We start from the raw sequence: 20,505 nt of genomic DNA, 5'->3' as shown, positions 1-20,505 counted from the left end.
CGCCCCCGACTTCGCAGCTGGTGCGTCCGTTTCCAGCTCACTGGTCGACCGACACGCGACGACCGGGAAGTGAGTGCAGTCCAGCAGGGCTCGTATAGATAAGCGCTGCTGCTGCCGCTCACGGGCAGGAAAAGCAGCAACTCAGTGACGCATGTATTTGAAACTAACATAATGAGGAGGCAGTACGGCAAAAACAGGATGTTAAATAAGAGATGGCACGAACACGAGCCACGCACAGCTCACCCTCCAGTAGTTATTTCATAACAATACAAAAAAAAGTGAATCGCCCAGAAGCTGTGATTGGATGCGTAGCTTCGTATGTGCACACATCATAGATGGGTATATAAATGATTTAAGAGTTGCATTTCTCTGTGGCAGGCAGAACGACCACACGTGTACATGAGTGTTGTTACCAGGACCAGTTGGGTACATATGCGGCGAGAACAGCATTAGACGTTGATGACCACCGTGGAGGACACAGAGATGGTGCGTGCCCGTGAGAGACAGCATTGTCAGCACTTGAAAATTTTAAGGGGTTCTCAGTAAGGGTCTCCATTTGGTCGGCTGGTCGAATATCCAGATTTGTGGGACACCAGATGTGACAGAGGCTCGAGTTTGGACTGCATGGGAACGTGAGGGCATTCATACTTGTTCTCGTGGGTGTGGTCAGCCACGTCAGATCATGACAAGGGAGTATCGTCATATTGTGCACCAAGTACATCGTAACCACATCTGGGCCTGCAGTTCGCGAACAAATAATGGACTTCATACAACATTCTGTGTCATCCCTCGCCACTGACTGAAGACTAGCAGCAGTCGGATCAGGGAATTACCATCCAATTTGTAGACTGCCATTAACACCACAGTCCAAACACCTGAATTTGGAGTGATGCTGTAATTGGGAAGCATGGACTGCTGGTGACTGGCGTCACATGTTCAGCGATGAATCGTGGTCCTGCAGTACCATAGATGACCATTTTCGGTGAATATGGCAGGGACCTGTGGAGCGATCTCATTCTTTCAACGTTGTAGACAGGCACAGCATGGCTTCATGCTATGGGGATCTATCAAGTTAGACTTCAGGCTTCAAAAATGGTTCAAATGGCTCTGAGCACTATGGGACTTAACTTCTGAGGTCATCAGTTCCCTACACTTAGAACTACTTAAACCTAACTAACCTAAGGACATCACACACATCGATGCCCGAGGCAGGATTCCAACCTGCGACCGTAGCAGCAGTGCGGTTCCAGACTGAAGCATCTACAACCGCTCGGCCACATGGGGCCGGCTAGACTTCAGGTCATCGATCTTCGTAATTGAGCGAACACTGACAATAAGCCACGGATATCCTGCAACTTCATGTGTTACCTCTCATACGGCAGGATCGTGCTGAAACTTTTTAACAATAAAATGCTCGTTCATGCACAGCACATGTCTTTTAACAGTCTGCGTGCTGTTATGTTATTCCTGTGGCTAGCAAGAACATGCGGGGGACCAGCTTGGATGTAATCTACATCCCAATGCCAATATCTAGGGTTTCAAGCAACTGTTACAACAGTTAGGGTCAATCTCGTCCCAGAAGAGGATACAATGGCTTCTAGACATCCTTCCCACTTGGGTTAGTGCATCCATCTAGGCTAAAGGGGACATAACAACGGCGTATACTGCCAAGTTCTGTGTAAATCTGACTCGATTTTGTAACCATTGCAGTAATATCATGTAACCTAGCATCGGTCAGTGAAGATAAAAAATTGTATTCTAAGTTTTCCTTTTCTAGTTGTTCTTTCGGAATGAAAGCCCTGCTGCTTCCTCGGTCTGCAACGTTGATGTGTCATTCAATGTTGTTGTCAGAACACTGAATGATATAATAAATAATGTTGAAGATGTAGCGATAACGGATCAGAGGGCATCACGGAATGTAACAGCGCCCCCTCAAACATCGACTCAGCTAGACCGACCGTGTTCAACTATCCAATCCGTTTCACCTAAATTTACCGCATCCGGAAAATTTAAGTGAACTGTAACCACGAATACTCTACTTTTCTTCAGTTTGGCTGAACATTGCATTCACACAGGCCATATAAAGAAAAGTGTCAATGTTAATGTCAACGTTAACGATAATGTTTAAGCATAAAAATGCAGTAAATGAAGCAGTCAAAAAGGAATACAAACGTCTCAAAAATGAGATCGACAGGAAGTGCAAAATGGCTAAGCAGGGATGGCTAGAGGACAAATGTAAGGATGTAGAGGCTTATCTCACTAGGGGTAAGATAGATACTGCCTACAGGAAAATTAAAGAGACCTTTGGAGAAAAGAGAGCCACTTCTATGAATATCAAGAGCTCAGATGGAAACACAGTTCTAAGCAAAGAAGGGAAGGCGGAAAGGTGGAAGGAGTATATAGAAGGTTTATACAAGGGCGATGTACTGGAAATGGAAGAGGATGCAGATGAAGATGAAATGGGAGATACAATACTGCGGGAAGAGTTTGACAGAGCACTGAAAGACCTGAGTCGAAACAAGGTCCCGGGAGTAGACAACATTCCAATAGAACTACTGACATCCTTGAGAGAGCCAGTCATGACAAAACTCTACCACCTGGTGAGCAAGATTTATGAGACAGGTGAAATACCCTCAGACTTCAAGAAGAATATAATAATTCCAATCCCAAAGAAAGCAGGTGTTGACAGATGTGAAAATTACCAAACTATCAGTTTAATAAGTCACAGTTGCAAAATACTAATACGAATTCTTTACAGACGAATGGAAAAACTGGTAGAAGCGGACCTTGCGGAAGATCAGTTTGGATTCCGCAGAAATGTTGGAACACGTGAGGCAATACTAACCTTACGACTTATCTTAGAAGAAAGATTAAGAAAAGGCAAACCTACGTTTCTAGCATTTGTAGACTTAGAGAAAGCTTTTGACAATGTTGACTGGAATACTCTCTTTCAAATTCTAAAGGTGGCAGGGGTAAAATACAGGGAGCGTAAGACTATTTACAATTTGTACAGAAACCAGATGGAAGCTATAAGAGTCGAGGGACATGAAAGGGAAGCAGTGGTTGGGAAAGGAGTGAGACAGGGTTGTAGCCTCTCCCCGATGTTATTCAATCTGTATATTGAGCAACCAGTAAAGGAAACAAAAGAAAAATTTGGAGTAGGTATTAAAATTCATGGAGACGAAGTAAAAACTTTGAGGTTCGCCGATGACATTGTAATTCTGTCAGAGACAGCAAAGGACTTGGAAGAGCAGTTGAACAGAATGGATAGTGTCTTAAGAGGAGGATATAAGATGAACATCAACAAAAGCAAAACTAGGATAATGGAATGTAGTCAAATTAAATCGGGTGATGCTGAGGGAATTAGATTAGGAAAAGAGACACTTAAAGTAGTAAAGGAGTTTTGCTATTTAGGGAGTAAAATAACTGATGATGGTCGAAGTAGAGAGGATATAAAATGTAGACTGGCAATGGCAAGGAAAGCGTTTATGAAGAAGAGAAATTTGTTAACATCGAGTATAGATTTAAGTGTCAGGAAGGCGTTTCTGAAAGTATTTGCATGGAGTGTAGCCATGTATGGAAGTGAATCATGGACGATAAATAGTTTGGACAAGAAGAGAATAGAAGCTTTCGAAATGTGGTGCTACAGAAGAATGCTGAAGATTAGATGGGTAGATCACATAACTAATGAGGAGGTATTGAATAGAATTGGGGAGAAGAGGAGTTTGTGGCACAACTTGACAAAAAGAAGGGACCGGTTGGTAGGACATGTTTTGAGGCATCAAGGGATCACAAATTTAGCATTGGAGGGCAGCGTGGAGGGTAAAAATCGTAGAGGGAGACCAAGAGATGACTACACTAAGCAGATTCAGAAGGATGTAGGTTGCAGCAAGTACTGGGAGATGAAGAAGCTTGCACAGGGTAGAGTAGCATGGAGAGCTGCATCAAACCAGTCTCAGGACTGAAGACCACAACAACAACATCTGCCCATATCTATCGATACACATATACACACATGTAGTTAGTAAATAAATTAATAAATCACTTAAGTAGTAGCGTAAAGTAACGCCACCACAACTCACACACATAAAATGAAGCAACATCACTCTAAAGCACAAACATCAGTCACCTCAGAGCACATGGGCACTGTATATTACTGTACTGTATTTCTATTGTATGCTACAACTTCTTTGTATTCTAAAGTATTCAAAGAGAATTTATGGAGTAATCATGATGGGAAATATTGTATAATCTATAAAACTTACACTGTATTTCAATATGACTTAAAATCTTTAATATTTAAATTTAAATTTCTAATTTATTTTATTTTTAGTATACTTTATTTTATTTTATATGTTTGTTTACTGTCTCATACTCTATACTGTAAATATGATCAAATGCACTTTTGCATAAAATACTGAAATAGGTAATGCAAGCCCTCAAGCAGCCCGTCCACCCCCTTCAGGGATGGGAATGAGAAAACGCAACCTCATCGGCAGCATGAGAGACTTGCCCTCTGCAGCGGTCGCGTCTACTGCCCGGGAATCCCGCGTCCTTTGCCTGCTCGGCTGTACGCCGCCGAGGAAAGCGCCCACTGCAGCTTCCAGCTCGCCACTCCCTGCTGCCAGGCGGAGGTCGGCAACCCCCCCCCCCCCCTCCCCCACTAATTCTGTGCCACTCACGGTGCGCGTAAATGATTCTGCCTCTGCATCTCGGTTGTCTCCTGCACAACTCTAGGACGCAAATTCGCCTATGCACTGACCACAACCCTTGCGAAATGTTTACCTAAAGTGTTATCAGCAGCAACCATCGTTAGTTGAATCACTTAAGAAAATAATATTAAGGATTATAAAACCTACTAATATTCTTACTACTTGTGATGTGACCCGAAATTGATATCTAAATATATTTTGATAATGGTAATGTGATTATTTGAAAATTTCAAAGGAATATTCAAACACAGCATGGATACTTAATCTTATGTGGGTACCCCGATACTGAATATTTTAAGACTGATTTTTGCTAATGTAAACTGATACATAAGACTACTCTCCACCATCTATTCCTCCATATTAGAATTGGGAGCTAATCAATGAAACTAGTGTGCATTGTGATAACACTAGGAAGGAAAGAAGTATGATAATTGAGATAAAGAAAACTTTTATCTAGTCTGACCTTTTTTGTGCTAGCGCGCTATCCAGGCATATCTAGCCTCTCACCAATGTCATTTGTGAGTACATTTATCTTAATACATATTGAGAGCTAAGAGAAGGGGATGGTAGGATACACTATACCCCTCTAGCGTTTCCATCACGCTGATTAGCAAGGCCCCAGAGCCCCACGATGAGGCTTTGCACCTCGTGATGACGGCGGGGTCCGCTGGGTTGTGTGCCGATCGTTTCCTTTCGTTGTTACTCACAAAGGTGGTTTTCTGAACTGTGAAAAAAAGCAAGAAAGTCAGTTAACGGTCCAAGAACAAGAACTGGAGTACAGAGCAGCTTGAAACAATATAGGCGTCGTTGTTAACTGGTCAGTGTTGGACTGCGTTGGGCGACCCGTGTTCAAAACTCCGTGACAATTTTTTTTCTCTCTCTCTCTCTCTCTCTCACTCTGTCCGCTGTATTCAAGTCCGTGCACGCGTCGTGGTGTAACGTCCGTTTCCAACAGCGAGCGGTAACGAATGGACCTATAATGAAAGTTGATTCTGCACAACTACTCTATTAGCAGCCGAAAAGAAGTGGCTTTCGAACGAGAACCGCAAACCTTTGATGACACAGAGACAAGTCCTCGGAAAATACGTCTGGTGCGTTAATGTTACGTGTGTCATATGATAGAACCTAATTTCTACGTCTGGTGAGTGCGTGTGATATGCATCTTTGCCCGATATAGATGTCCGTATGAATGTGAATGCGATCACTCCCAAGGAAATGATGAAAACATAATACATCGTCACATACTGCAAGAAATGAACGCAACAGTTTCACAATCACTCAGTCTCTCTTTTCTCTGTCAAAACATATGTTTTTAACGTTTTTGAAGTTGCGTTCCGTTTTGGAAGTTTCGACTCTTAAATTCCTTTGTTGTAACGTAGCTCACACCCCTTTATTTGTTGTTTTCATTTCTGTGAGACGTCTATGTTGTATCTCGCCTGCTCTCGCTATTCATCACATTTACTTGCGATGTTAATGTATTCTCACCACATGACTTGTATTCCGTGACCAGTGTTTAGTATAACAACTGCGAGGCTACAGAAAAGGAACAAACATTTCAATGACCGGACGAACCGTTCGTAAAGTTGGGAAAAAATAATAAAAAAGTGCCATGAAGATTAAAACAACCTGGCTCGCCTACTTCACAGTGTCCGCTTAACCACGACACCACGGCTTTTAAACTTTCCTCGACCGTTCACATGTTAAGCTTGGACCGTTCATTGTTTCTACTTTGCTTTTTTTCATAGTTCAGTACACTTTCTTTCTGTTTTCATGATTAATGTGTGTTCAGTTTTTCACAGGCTCTCCACTGGACCAACTTACCACTAAACCTGATGAGGTACAATAGGGAGGTTCGCTTGTCAGTAAGCTCTCTCCTTAAATTTGCCAGTGAATGTAAGTAATTGCTCCGGATTGATTGTGCTGCTACATCAGAGTTACGAGTGCAACTGCACTCGTAAGCATTTACAGACTGAAAGGAAGAAGTGTGAAATTATCAGATAGCCGACTTAGCATCTACTGTGCTCGAAAATGGTTCAAATGGCTCTGAGCACTATGGGACTCAACTTCTGAGGTCATTAGTCCCCTAGAACTTAGAGCTAGTTAAACCTAACTAACCTAAGGACATCACTCACATCCATGCCCGAGGCAGGATTCGAACCTGCGACCGTTGCGGTCTCGCGGTTCCAGACTGCAGCGCCTAGAAACGCACGGCCACTTCGGCCGGCTTACTGTGCTCGGTCTAGAGTTTTGGTTTGTTATGGGGTGCTTCCTATTTCTCCACTTATTCGCGTCTCTACGTCTCTGAAGTCTGCCCACACGCACACAAGGACATGGTGGTACCGTGACGTACTCAAATACGTGCCGCACCTGTGCAAATCATTTCACTTATATATCGGTACAGAGCATCCGGTCATTGATTAGCACAACGAAGTATGTCCATCGCATATTAAAGGCAATTTGCGTATATGCAGAATCAAACACAATAATGCAAGATGGAGTGGGGCCCTGCCACCTTACGCGGACACCGTTGCAGCCGTGAACAGGCCCACGTGACACCCCGTTGAGGCACCGTCCACGGGAGCTAGCTGCGGCGTGCTTCGAAGATCGAGTGTCTCTCACCTTCCCTCTATATCGATTCGATTCTCAGGCTGTGTGGGGAATCTGAATCAGTGTCCGATACCAGATCCCAGACGTGCTCTGTAGGTGACAAATCATACGACGAGGTAGGTTAGTCAAAGTTTCGTGTGTTCCTCAAATTGTTTGTGGGATGAACTGTAGGGTCTTGCATTATTGTGCAGCAGTAATGCCATTTGGTACCCTAGCGGAAAAGGGCACGCCAACAGGTTTACCATTCTCGCCAAATGTTGGTGACCATTCAGCCTCCCTTCAACAGTTACCATATCAGTGTTTTTGTCATATCCAGTGGTTTCCCACGCCCTTATTCCAAGATTTGGAGAGGTAATAGTCTAAAGAAACGCTGCTTCCTGTGACGTTCCACCATGTCGTCTACAGACGCGCTGGCACTGCTCTGGCCGCCGTGAACAGAAGCGAGACTCATTGCTGAACACCAAAGAATCCCACCAAATGTTCCAGTTGACTCTTGGCATTGCATCACTTTAAGTCTCTGTTGTCAGTGCTGCGATGCTAGGATAAAAGACGCTTGGCAACTCTAGATCTCTGCTGAGCTTTCAGTGATATGCTCCCGTCGGTGGTGACTGTCTGGATATCAGTTGTTGCCACCTGTCTATTATTCAAAGCCAACTGAACTATCCTAAGATGTCCGGGCGGGAAGAAGCGCCTGGTCCCTGGCACGAATCCGCCCGGCGGATTTGTGTCGAGGTCCGCTGAACCGGCCAGTCTGTGGGTGGTTTTTAGGCGTTTTCCCAACTGCCTCGGCGAATGCGGGCTGGTTCCCCTTATTCCGCGTCAGTTACACTATGTCGGCGATTGCTGCGCAAACAAATTCTCCACGTACGCGTACACCACTATTACTCTACCACGCAAACATAGGGGTTACACTCGTCTGGTGTGAGACGTTCCCTGGGGGGGGGGGGGGGGGGGGGGGGTTCAGCGGAGGCTGAACCGCACAATAACCCTGGGTTCGGTGTCGGTGTGGGACGGCGGAGGGGTGAAGTCGTCGTGGGGTTGTGGACCACTGCGGCTGCGGCGGGGACGGAGCCTCTCCGTCGTTTCTAGGTCCCCGGTTAACATACAATACAATCGTAAGAAGTCGTAGTCCAGCCCTTTTGGAAGGGACTTGCCCCACGTTGTCGTCTTCACTTGATCTCATCACAAGTGGTTCTGAAGTAATTGCATTATAGCCAGCTGTGTGTGTGCGAACTGTCGGTATGATGTTTCTACGGCCCCCATACCCACGATTCTGTTTCTAAAACTCCGAAAACTGGTTATAAGCGGCACGTCCATATCTTCTGGGCATGCTGTGTTGCAATCCCCACCTGAAAATTACCAGCAACGTTAGGCAAATCCAAAAGCCGTCGTTTACTCACACCGTTCTTCATCTGAAGGTTCAAAATGTTTCAAATGATTCTGAGCATATGAGACTTAACTTCTGAGGACATCAGTCCCCTAGAACTGAGAACTACGTAAACCTTACTAACCTAAGGACATCACACACATCCATGCCCGAGGCAGGATTCGAACCTGCGACCGCAGCCGTCGCGCGGTTCCAGACTGTAGCGCCTAGAACAGCTAGGCCACTCCGGCCGGTCTTCATCTGGAGGAATGGATTTTATCTAGACCGAAAGAAACCTCTCTTAAGAATGTAATTTTAACTAACGTACGCCACAGGCATGGAAAAACTGTACCTCCCCCCCCCCCCCCCTCCGGCGGAGGTTCCAGTCCTCCCTCGGGCATGGGTGTGTATGTTGTCCTTAGCGTAAGTTTAAATTAGAGTAACTAGTGAGAAAGCCTAGGGGCAGATGACCTCAGAAGTTTGGACCCGTAGTCCTTACCACAAATTTCCAATTTTGGCAAAGTGTTCACTGTGCAGTTCTCTCCATTCCCGTCAGTTTAAAACCTGCGCTCGACAAATAAGGAAGTGGCCTCCGCGGTATGTTGCAGACAGCAGTCGAGCGAGGACAGCCCGGACGTGAGGTCGCGCCTGCTGTCAGCCGAAGCGCTGTTGGCCCAAAAGCGGCTCTACCAGAAGCACCTGCGCTCGCTCCAGCAGAACGCCATTGCCAGAGACCTTCTGCAAGGTGAGCAGCTAAGATTCTTCTTTTTGTAAAAAACTGTTTTATTTCTGTATGAAATTTTCACTCCGTAGCGGAATGTGCGCTGATACGAAACTTCCTGCACTGTGTGCCAGACTCGAACTCGAGATGTTTCCCTCGAGTCTCGGTCCGGCACACAGTTTTAATCAGCCAGCAAGTTTCATATCAGCGCACACTCCGCTGCAGAGTGGGAAAATTTCCTTCTGGATCATCCCCCAGGCTATGGCTAAGCCACGTCTCCCCAATATCATTTCTTCTAGGACTACTAGTTCCGCAAGGTTCGCAGAGCAGCTTTTCTGAAGTTTAGGAGGTAGGACACGATGTGCTGGTAGAAGTAAAGCTGTGAGGACAGGTCGTACCGGGGTAGCTCCGTTGGTAGAGCACTTGCCCGTGAAAGGCAAAGGTCACGAGTTAGTCTCGGTCCGGCAACACAGTTTTAATCTCCAAGAACATTTCAATAGTTTTATTTTTGAAAATACACTATTGTTATTGTTGTAGTCTTCAGTCCTAAGACTGGTTTGATGCAGCTCTCCATGCTACTCTATCCTGTGCAAGCTTCTTCATCTCCCAGTACCTACTGCAACCTACATCCTTCTGAATCTGCTTAGTGTATTCATCTCTTGGTCTCCCTCTACGATTTTTACCCTCCACGCTGCCCTCCAATATTAAATTGGTGATCCCTTGAGGCCTCAGAACATGTCCTACCAACCGATCCCTTCTTCTAGTCAAGTTTTGCCACAAACTTCTTCTCCCCAATCCTATTTAACACTTCCTCATTAGTTATGTGATCTACCCATCCAATCTTCAGCATTCTTCTGTAGCACCACATTTCGAAAGCTTCTATTCTCTTATTGTCTAAACTATTTATCGTCCATGTCTCACTTTCATACATGGCTACACTCCTTACAAATACTTTCAGAAACGACTTCCTGCCACTTAAATCTATACTCGAGGTTAGCAAATTTCTCTTCTTCAGAAACGCTTTCCTTGCCATTGCCAGTCTACATTTTATATCCTCTCTACTTCGACCATCATCAGTTATTTTGCTCCCCAAATAGCAAAACTCCTTTACTACTTTAAGCGTCTCATTTCCTAATCTAATATCCTCAGCATCACCCGACTTAATTCGACTACATTCCATTATCCTAGTTTTGCTTTGTTGATGTTCATCTTATATCCTCCTTTCAAGATACTATCCATTCCGTTCAACTGCTCTTCCAAGTCCTTTGCTGTCTTTGACAGAATTACAATGTCATCGGTGAACCTCAAAGTTTTCATTTCTTCTCCGTGGATTTTAATACCTACTCTGAATTTTTCTTTTGTTTCCTTCACTGCTTGCTGAATATACAGATTGAATAACATCGGGGAGAGGCTACAACCCTGTCTCACTCCCTTCCCAATAACTACTTCCCATTCATGTCCCTCGACTCTTGTAACTGCCATTTGGTTTCTACACAAATTGTAAATAGCCTTTCGCTCCCTATATTTTACCCCTGCCACCTTTAGAATTTGAAAGAGAGTATTCCAGTCAACATTGTCAATAGCTTTCTCTAAGTCTACAAATGCTAGAAACGTACGTTTGCCTTTCCTTAATCTAGCTTCTAAGATAAGTCGTAGGGTAAGTATTGCCTCACGTGTTCCAACATTTCTACGGAATCCAAACTGATCTTCCCCGAGGTCGGCTTCTACTAGTTTTTCCATTCGACTGCAAAGAATTCGCGTTAGTATTTTGCAGCTCTGATAGTCCGGTAATTTTCACTTCTGTCAACACCTGCTTTCTTTGGGATTGGAAATATTATATTCTTCTTGAAGTCTGAGGGTATTTCGCCTGTCTCATACATCTTACTCACCAGATGGTAGAGTTTTGTCAGGACTGGCTCTCCCAAGGCTGTCAGTAGTTCTAATGGAATGTTGTCTACTCCGGGGGCCTTGTTTCGACTCAGGTCTTTAAGTGCTCTGTCAAACTCTCCACGCAGTATCATATCTCCCATTTCACCTTCATCTACATCTTCTTCCATTTCCATAATATTGTCCTCAGGTACATCGCCCTTGTATAGACCCTCTATATACTCCTTCCACCTTTCTGCTTTCCCTTCTTTGCTTAGAACTGGGTTTCCATCTGAGCTCTTGATATTCACACAAGTGGTTCTCTTTTCTCCTAAGGTCTCTGTAATTTTCCTGTAGGCAGTATCTATCTTACGCCTAGTGAGATAAGCCTCTACATCCTTACATTTGTCCTCTAGCCATCCCTGCTTAGCCATTTTGCACTTCCTGTCGATCTCATTTTTGAGACGTTTGTATTCATTTTTGCCTGCTTCATTTAATGCATTATTATATTTTCTCCTTTCATCAATTAAATTCAATATTGCTTCTGTTATCCAAGACTTTTATACTAGCTCTCGTCTTTTTACCTACTTGATCCTCTGCTGTCTTCACCACTTCATCTGTGGTTTAGTCAGTTTATCCAGGCCCCATCTCCTTAAATTCCCACCTTTTTGCAGTTTCTTCAGTTTTGCTTTCCCTGAAACTCTGTATAACCTCTGGTTTAGTCAGTTTATCCACGTCCCATCTCCTTAAATTCCCACTTTTTTACAGTTTCTTCAGTTTTAATCTACAGAACATAACAAATAGATTGTGATCAGACTCCACATCTGCCCCTGGAAATGTCTTACAATTTAAAACCTGGTTTCTAAATCTCTGTCTTATCATTATATAATCTATCTGAAACCTGTGAGTATCTCCAGGGTTCTTCCATGTATACAACCTTCTTTCATGATTCTTAAACCAAGTGTTAGCTATGATTAAGTTACGGTGTGTGCAGAATTCTACCAGGCGGCTTCCTCTTTCATTTCTTAACCCCAATCCATATTCACCTACTATGTTTCCTTCTCTCCGTTTTCCTACTCTCGAATTACAGTCACCCATGACTATTAAATTTTCGTCTCCCTTCACTACCTGAATAATTTCTTTAATCTCATCATACACTTCTTCAATTTTTTTGTCATCTGCAGAGCTAGTTGACATATAAACTTCTACTAGTGTAGTAGGTGTGGGCTTCGCGTCAGTCTTGGCCACAATAATGCGTTCACTATGCTGTTTGTAGTCGCTTACTCGCACTCCTATTTTTCTTTAAATTCATTATTAAACCTACTCGTGCACTTCCCCTGTTTGACTTTGTATTTATAAACCTGTATTCGGCCGACCAAAAGTCTTGTTCCTCCTGCCACGAACTTCACTAATTCCCACTATATCTAACTTTAACATATCCACTTCCCGTTTCAAATTTTCTAACCTACCTGCTCGATTAAGGGATCTGACATTCGACGCTCCGATCCGTAGAACGCCAGTTTTCTTTCTCCTGATAACGACGTCCTCCTGAGTAGTCCCCGCCCGGAGATCCGAGTGGGGGACTATTTTACCTCCGGAATATTTTACCCAAGGGGAAGACATCATCATTTAACCATACAGTAAAGCTGCATGCCCTCGGGAAAAACTACGGCTGTAGTTTTCCCTTGCTTTCAGCCGTTCGCAGTACCAGCACAGCAAGGCCGTTTTGGTTAGTGTTACAAGGCCAGATCAGTCAATCATCCATACTGTTGCCCCTGCAACTACTGAAAAGGCTGCTGCCCCTCTTCAGGAACCACACGTTTGTCTCGCCTCTCAACAGATACCCCTCCGTTGTGGTTGCACCTACGGTACGGCTATCTGTATCGCTGAGGCGCGCAAGCCTCCCCACCAACGGCAAGATCCATGGTTCACGGGGTGGGGGGGTGGGGGGGACAAAATACACTATCTGATTGAAAGTGTCCGGGCACACCTATGCAGAACGGAACTGACCACAGGATCTCACGAGGGGCGGACGGACCCGCCTGTATAAAAGTGGCGGGCGTCTTGCGTTGTCAGTAGAGTAGCAGCAGACTGGGTCGATTAGGAGAGTTCATTGACTTCGAATGTGAACTAGTCATCACTTGAGCGACATATCCATCAGAGACATTTCATCACTTCTAGAGTCTCCCAAGTCGGCTATTGGCGATTTGATTCTGATGTGGGAAAGTGAAGGAACAATCACAGTTAAACTAACATCAACCAGGTCTCAAATACTCATACAGGGACCGTCGAGCATTACACAGGGTGGTAGTAAAAACAACGTGGACTTAGCAGAAGGAATCACTTGTGAGCTCCAAAGTGTTACCTGCCCTCCAGTTTCTACAATGACTGTGCTTATGGAGTTACAAGGCATGGAGTGCAGTGGTCTCAGCTGCTCCATATGACCTATATCTCTGTAGCTAATGCCAAGCGATAAAAAGCTACAATTACGGCCGTGTAAAGACACTGGACAGTGGATGACTGGAAACGAGTGACTGGAAGTGATGAATCGGGCGGTGAGAGTCCAGTGGAAGGGTTTGAGTTTGACAAATGCCTGGACAGTTTTACCTGCCATTATATGTAGTGTCGACAGTTAAGTACAGGTGTGGTGGTGTTTTTCGTGGTCCCCTTATAATTCTGAATAAAAAGCTAAGTTAGTAAGTACATGTTACAGTATTGTGTACTGCGTACAGTATAGGAACAGTTCAGGGATGGTAATTTCAGCGTGCCATAAAGCAGTATCTGTGAGGCAACGGTTTGTCAACAACGGCATTCCTCAAATAGATTTGGCCGATGCTGAGGCCCGCACTGAGCGCAACTGAACGCCTTCGGGACGAGACGGAACGCCAGCTTCGCTCCAGACCCAGCGTCCAACGTCGCTCCTCCTCTGACCACGGCTCTCGAGGGAGAATGGGCCGCGATTCCTCCTCAGACCTTGAGACACCTCACTGAAAGTGTCCCTAGCAGACAAAGGTTAAAAACACCCCTTGCTAACGGCCATTAATAGGTGTTCGGATTCTTATTATGAGATAGTATACTCTTCTTTAACATGTATGCAATTTTTCATGAGCCGCGCGGGGATGCCTTGCGGTCTTGGCCGCCTTGCCACGGTTCACGCGGTTACCCCCGTCGGAGGTCCGAGTCCTCCCTCGGGCATGGGTGTCTGTGTTGTCCTTAGCGTAAGATAGTTCAAGTTAGATTAAGTAGTGTGTAAGCCTAGGGACCGATGACCTTAGCAGTTTGGTCCCATAGGAACTTACCACAAATTTCCAAACATTTTTCATGATTTCGAACCAGTTCCGCAAACATTTTCTCCATTCTGATGCTAGCACTCCGTTACATAGTTTCCGATGGATTCAACTTCTTATTGAACCGATGTAATTATCACAACTCCCTGGCTTCTGATGTCACCAATTTGTGCCAGAAAGCGTATTATCAACATTATATAAATTATATAAATAAAATTATATAAATAAACTATTTTTCATAAATGTTACAAGGGGCGTTGCATTCGCACAGTCGGGATGAGAAAAACAAAACGAATTGGTCGTGTCCACGGTAACAGATACATGAAATTGACTCTTCTCAATGTTATTCATAATCGTGCAAATTCATTGTGTAGAACAACTTATATAAATAATTTGGTAATTATCTCTGTGTAGTGTGTTCCTTACAGGAATTCTTACCGTCTTTCTATTCCAGCGTCTCGAGTGTTCATATTGGTGAAAAATTTCTTACCATTAAAAATGGTTCAAATGGCTCTGAGCGCTATGAGACTTTAACTTCTGAGGTCATCAGTCCCCTAGAACTTAGAACTACCTAAACCTAACTAACCTAAAGACACCACACACGTCCATGCCCGAGGCAGGATTCGAACCTGCGACCGTAGTGGTCGCGCAGTTCCAGACTGTAGCGCCTAGAACCGCTCGGCCACCCCGGCCGGCTCTCTCACCATACTCTAGTAATTTTCATATTTAGTTATAATCCTATTATTTACATCAGGTGAATAAGGGCAATGAGACATTAATGCAAGGTTTTCTTCATCAAATAATTGTTGCGGTGCAACAGCTAGGCTAGCATTGTCATGATGAATTATGCGACGTTTTCGGTTGTTTCTTTTGATTTTATCGATGGTTTGTGTAAAAGAAATTGTCAAACATTCAGTTTTAACTGTTCTTCGAGCCTCTGAGGTAGTGTCCATGACCTGTACAGTGTAATAAAAGAAATGAGCGATCGTTTTCTTAGAAGTACTTCGTGAACGAATCGTTTTCATTGGTTTTATGTCACCCTGCGACATTCAAATAACTGATTGCTGCTTAGTTTGCGGCTCGTACGAATTCTATGTATCCAATTTTCGTTTCGTGTGATGGTGTTGGATACGGATTTTGCGTGTCATTCATCGAAGTTTCTATGCGTTTTTTTTACACCAATTGATACTAGTCAGTTTTTCAGCTTCGCTCATATCATGCGGAATCAATCGGGAACAGATCTTTTCTTCAGATAAGGGTTCATGTAAATTCCGATGTACTGCTGTACTCTATATACAGTATACGGAGAACAGAGACAATTGTACTGTATCTGGTGAAGACTTCAGGCGTTGCGAATGAGCTTCTACGTGCTGTTGTAAACTGAGACTTTTCCATGATGGATCACGTTGAAATCTCTCAGCAAGTGTGTCGTCAAGTTGTAACAAAGAAGGGGTACTTAATTATTTGTTTAATAATATTTTCAGACGCGGGTTCATACAGGAGGCAAAACTACAAATTCAATGACCGCAATCACAGAGTGTCTGCATGAAAATTTGACAAGAAGGAAAACATCATGCGCCAATTTCCATTAAAATACGTATTATTCTCGGTATTCTGAACCCACTGAAGTTTTGCCTCGACACAGGACCATTGGATGGTCGTGGCAAAGCAACTTCAATATCTGCCGAACATATACACGGTGCAACAAAATTAAAGGATGGCTTTTTGGAAACCCCATTATTGCTTCCCATTGGGACCACAAGTTTGAAATTTTGCTCAAAGGTCCCTAGTAACCTTCCTCCGTAGTGATGCTAAAGCTTGCGCCTGGGACGTAAAAAAAAAAAAAAAAAAAAAAAAAAAAAAAAAAAAAAAAAAAAAAAAAAAAAAAAAAAAAAAAAAACCTAGAAACCACATCTCGGAAGCCCATGTGAGCTGTAAGGTGGGTGAATGACGTCACATTGGCGCCAAATTTCACCAAAAATCTGACCAACGGCGCTGTGGACATGTCACATGTAGAGAAGGCCATCGCAGCCCCTCTTACCCACATTTCACCCCTTCTTTTGACGTCTCTGTGATGGAGGTCAGAACAGAAACACCTAATCTTAAAATCACGGGGTTTCTTTATGTGCGGCCGACGAAAACATTTCAGGCACGCCGCCGCTCATAGCACACACGAAACAGCCAAAGAGGGTGACGTAAAGGGCTTAATGAAACCACCCCTTTTTCAGGGGCGTTTATTCCCACAACGGTCGAAAACGAAATTCGCAGTGCGACCAGCAAACAGGAAGATGGTGTTGACGATCTTCGAGACTACTGACGTTTCTGTCCATTTCTAAAGACATTTGTGGGCTACATTAACAGTGAACGAGATCACGCGCCCTTTGAAGTGCAGCGCGACCTAAATTTTTGCTCTCGTATACAGGCTCGAATGGCAACGGCCTTGCCGCAGTCGATACACCGGTTCCCGTCAGATCACCGAAGTTAAGCGCTGTCGGGCGTGGACGGCTCTTGGATAGGTGACCGTCCGGGCCGCCATGCGCTGTTGCCATTTTTCGGGGTGCACTCAGCCTCGTGATGCCAATCAAGGAGCTACTTGACCGAATAGTAGCGGCTCCGGTCAATGAAAACCATCATAACGAGCGGGAGAGCGGTGTGCTGACCACATGCCCCTCCTATCCCCATCCTCAGCTGACGATGACACGGCGGTCGGATGGTTCCGATGGGCCATTTGTGACCTGAAGACGGGGTGCATACAGGCTGAAACTACTACGACGGACATTCAAAGCCATTCAACGAAGCCTGAACGTGATCCATAGCAACAAGTGGTACTTACGCTTTTTCAGCCCTCCTTTGTTTCCGCTCTCCTGTGGCGTGATGAAGTGGGAGTGCAACATTAAGAAGTGCGTGAATAAAACAAGAGAAAATGGTCCCTCTAAGACTACAGGTCAACGAAACACACACACACACACACACACTCCTACCTTTGTTGCAGATGTTACAAATCTACTTATCAGAAACTTCGACACCAATTCAGCCTGGCGGCTGCTCTAGCACCTGAGGCTAGGCAAGCCACCACGAAAGACTGTCGAAGTGGTTGCCTAGCCCTCAGCTACTAGAGCAGCCGCCAGGCTGAATTGGTGTCGAAGTTTCTCAAGATACATTTCTAACGTGCTCAACAAGGCATGTGGGTGCCACCAAGGGTTGCTTCAAATGGCTCTGGACTGATCTGGAAAAATCGTAGAGGGAGACCAAGGGATGAATACACTAAACAGATTCAGAAGGTTGTAGGCTGCAGTAGTTACTTGGAGATGAAGAAGCTTGCACAGGATAGAGTAGCAAGGAGTGCTGCATCAAACCAGTCTCTGGACTGAAGACCACTACGACAACAACAGACCAAGAACAACAAAATAAATGGAAATTGTGCTTTACTTTAACCTCCTACTGTTTTGCGATGGCTTCATATTAGCGAAGTTGCTAAATTTAAGATAAAATACCCTTTGCTGCTTCGGATCATGTTTAAATTTTGTCCAATGGTTTGAACGGTCCATAGTGGTTCCAACTTGTATAAACGAGCAAAAATTGCTGTGACGCTGCACCTCAAAGGGGTGCAAGCAATCATGTTAAATGAGGATGCGGCACTAAGATGTTTTTAGGGAAGGTATGAAGGGTCCGAGGGTGTCAGCAGACCTAAGTCTGTCAAGAACATCTGTAGCTCATCGCACTGTGGACTGCCGTTTTCGACGGCGAAATGTTTGGGAATCAATACTCCAAGGAAGGGGGCGGATTCGTTGACCCTATTTATGCCACTCCTGAGGCCTGTTTGTGTCGATATTGGTCAGTGGTGTGTCTGAAATGTTTTCCTCGGCCACCCACAAGAAAACCGCGTGGTTTCCGCGTTGGTTGTCTCGGCTCTGTCCCTCAGCACACAGACATCTTAACAGCCGATCAGCTCCTCCATTTTTTCGATACGATCGTTCCACGTGGAGGGCTGTAACACTCAGTCCTTTGTCAGTTTTACGAGTGTCGGCGGATTTGCCCCTTCACGGCCCGTTTTCTCGCTACAATCATTCTCCATTCGTCTCTGCTCCGCTTATTTACTTGCCGTACCGAGCACGTCACGCTCCCGTATCACCAAGCTGCAATGAATCTCTCGGTCATAATGTTTTATCTCATCATTGTATGTTTTGATCATCGGAAGGTACACACACAAATGTGAATGGACCATAATGGGTTTAGTGTACCTGAAACTGTAAAACAGTTAAGATCCTTAGACGCCACGAAGGCGTCTGGCTAAGACGGTATCCCCGTAAGATTTTATGTTGACTATGCTACAAATATAGCACCATTCTTATCCATCATATACCGTAGATCATTGGAACACCGGGAAGTTCCACGCGATTGGAAGAAGGCCCAGGTCATAGTAATCTATAAAAAGGGTAGAAAATCGGACGCACATAATTACCGGCCTATGTCAGTAACATCGATTTGTTGTAGAGTCATGGAACATATTTTGTGTTCAGACATAATGACCTTTCTAGACTCAGAGAAGCTCATCTGCGGAAACCAACACGGTATTAGGAAACAGCGGTCATGCGAGACGCAGCTGGTCCTCTTCGTGCATGATATACAACAGGTTCTAGGTACCGGCTCCCAGGTTCATTCCATATTCCTCGACTTTCGAAAGGCATTCGACTCAGTCCGCACTGTCGCTTGCTCCAAAAAGTGCGCGCTTACTGTCTATCCGATGACATATTCTAACATACAGAGAGCAGTATGTCGTCCTGAATGGGGAGACTTCAACAAGAACAAGCGCAACATCAGGTGTGCCCCAAGGCAGCGTCATAGGTCCGCTGCTTTTTACGATTTACATAAACGATCTGGTTGATGGTATTGACAGCGGCATTAGACTGTTTGCTGATGATTCTGTATTCTACAGGAAAGTAGTATCACACGGAAGTTGTGAACGAATCACAGCGGATTTGCAGAAAGTAAATGCGTGGTGTAATGACTGGCAGTTGTCCGTCAATATTAGTAAGTGTAACCTAACGCGTATAACAAAGCGAAAATCCCCATTAATGCAAGAATTCAAAATAGATGCCTAGTCCGTAAAGCGATGCAGTCCTCCAACAAGGAAATTGCTTAAAATAGCTCGTCCAGTCTTATTGTTCGAATGTATTGGACCCTTACCAGTTGGATGTGATTCAACAGATTGAGAAGGTCCAAAGAAGAGCAACAAGATTCAGAACTGGAACATTTAGCCATCGCGAGAGCGTTACAAATTTCATAGAAAGTTTGAAGTGGGACATATTGCAGATAGACGACGCGCTACACGGAAGAAGCCGCCCACTAAATTCCAAAATCCGATCTTCGCCGAGGATGTGGAGCATATATTATTACCACCAACTTTCATATCGCGCAATATCACCATTCACAGATAAGGGAAGTAAGAGCTCGTACTGCGTTAAGAGAGTCGTTTTCCCCTCGCGCGATGCGCGAGTGGAACAGAGGGGGGAAACATGACGTTGGCGCAAGTAGTACCTTCCGCCACAGACCGCTTGGTGGCTAGCGGAGTATATACATAGATGTAGATGTACTTGGAAGGTGACCACCACTGGTTAAACGTATCATCTAAGTCCTCAAACTCTCAGCTTCAGTCTCGTTCTTCTTTGTCACCCTAAGTTCTTAGCACAAAATTATCAGCTACTACCCTCAGAGGGTACTCTGATAACTATGCAGCAGTGCAGAACTGGTATCCACGAGTCATGTGTGAAACGGCTCGACATGTTGATGTGACAGAATAGCAGAAAGAAGTTGTCGTCTTTCGAGGAGCCCACAGGCCACCGTGAACTAATTTGCCCGATTTGTTGGTGCCTCAACACGGATTATCCAACATGTCTAACAGGGACTGTGTACCACACACAACTCCGCATAACAGCATATGTCGTA

At 44.6% G+C, this 20,505-nt stretch overlaps 1 protein-coding gene across 2 annotated transcripts in view; it reads left to right on the top strand.

Moving 5' to 3' along the window:
* LOC126273189 (doublesex- and mab-3-related transcription factor 2) overlaps positions 1–20,505 on the top strand; it is an 80,239-nt gene that overhangs the window by 32,617 nt on the left and 27,117 nt on the right. For both annotated transcript variants that reach the window (XM_049976710.1, XM_049976711.1), the window contains exon 3: positions 9,294–9,430. In XM_049976710.1, the coding sequence (XP_049832667.1) occupies positions 9,294–9,430 (137 nt within the window). The remainder of the gene's footprint in view (positions 1–9,293; positions 9,431–20,505) is intronic.

Source organism: Schistocerca gregaria, chromosome 5 (assembly GCF_023897955.1).
Source record: "Schistocerca gregaria isolate iqSchGreg1 chromosome 5, iqSchGreg1.2, whole genome shotgun sequence".
In the NCBI taxonomy this organism is placed as follows: Eukaryota; Metazoa; Arthropoda; class Insecta; order Orthoptera; family Acrididae; genus Schistocerca; species Schistocerca gregaria.
The sequence above is the reverse complement of the archived record's forward strand: the minus strand, read 5'-3'. Positions and strand labels throughout refer to the sequence as shown.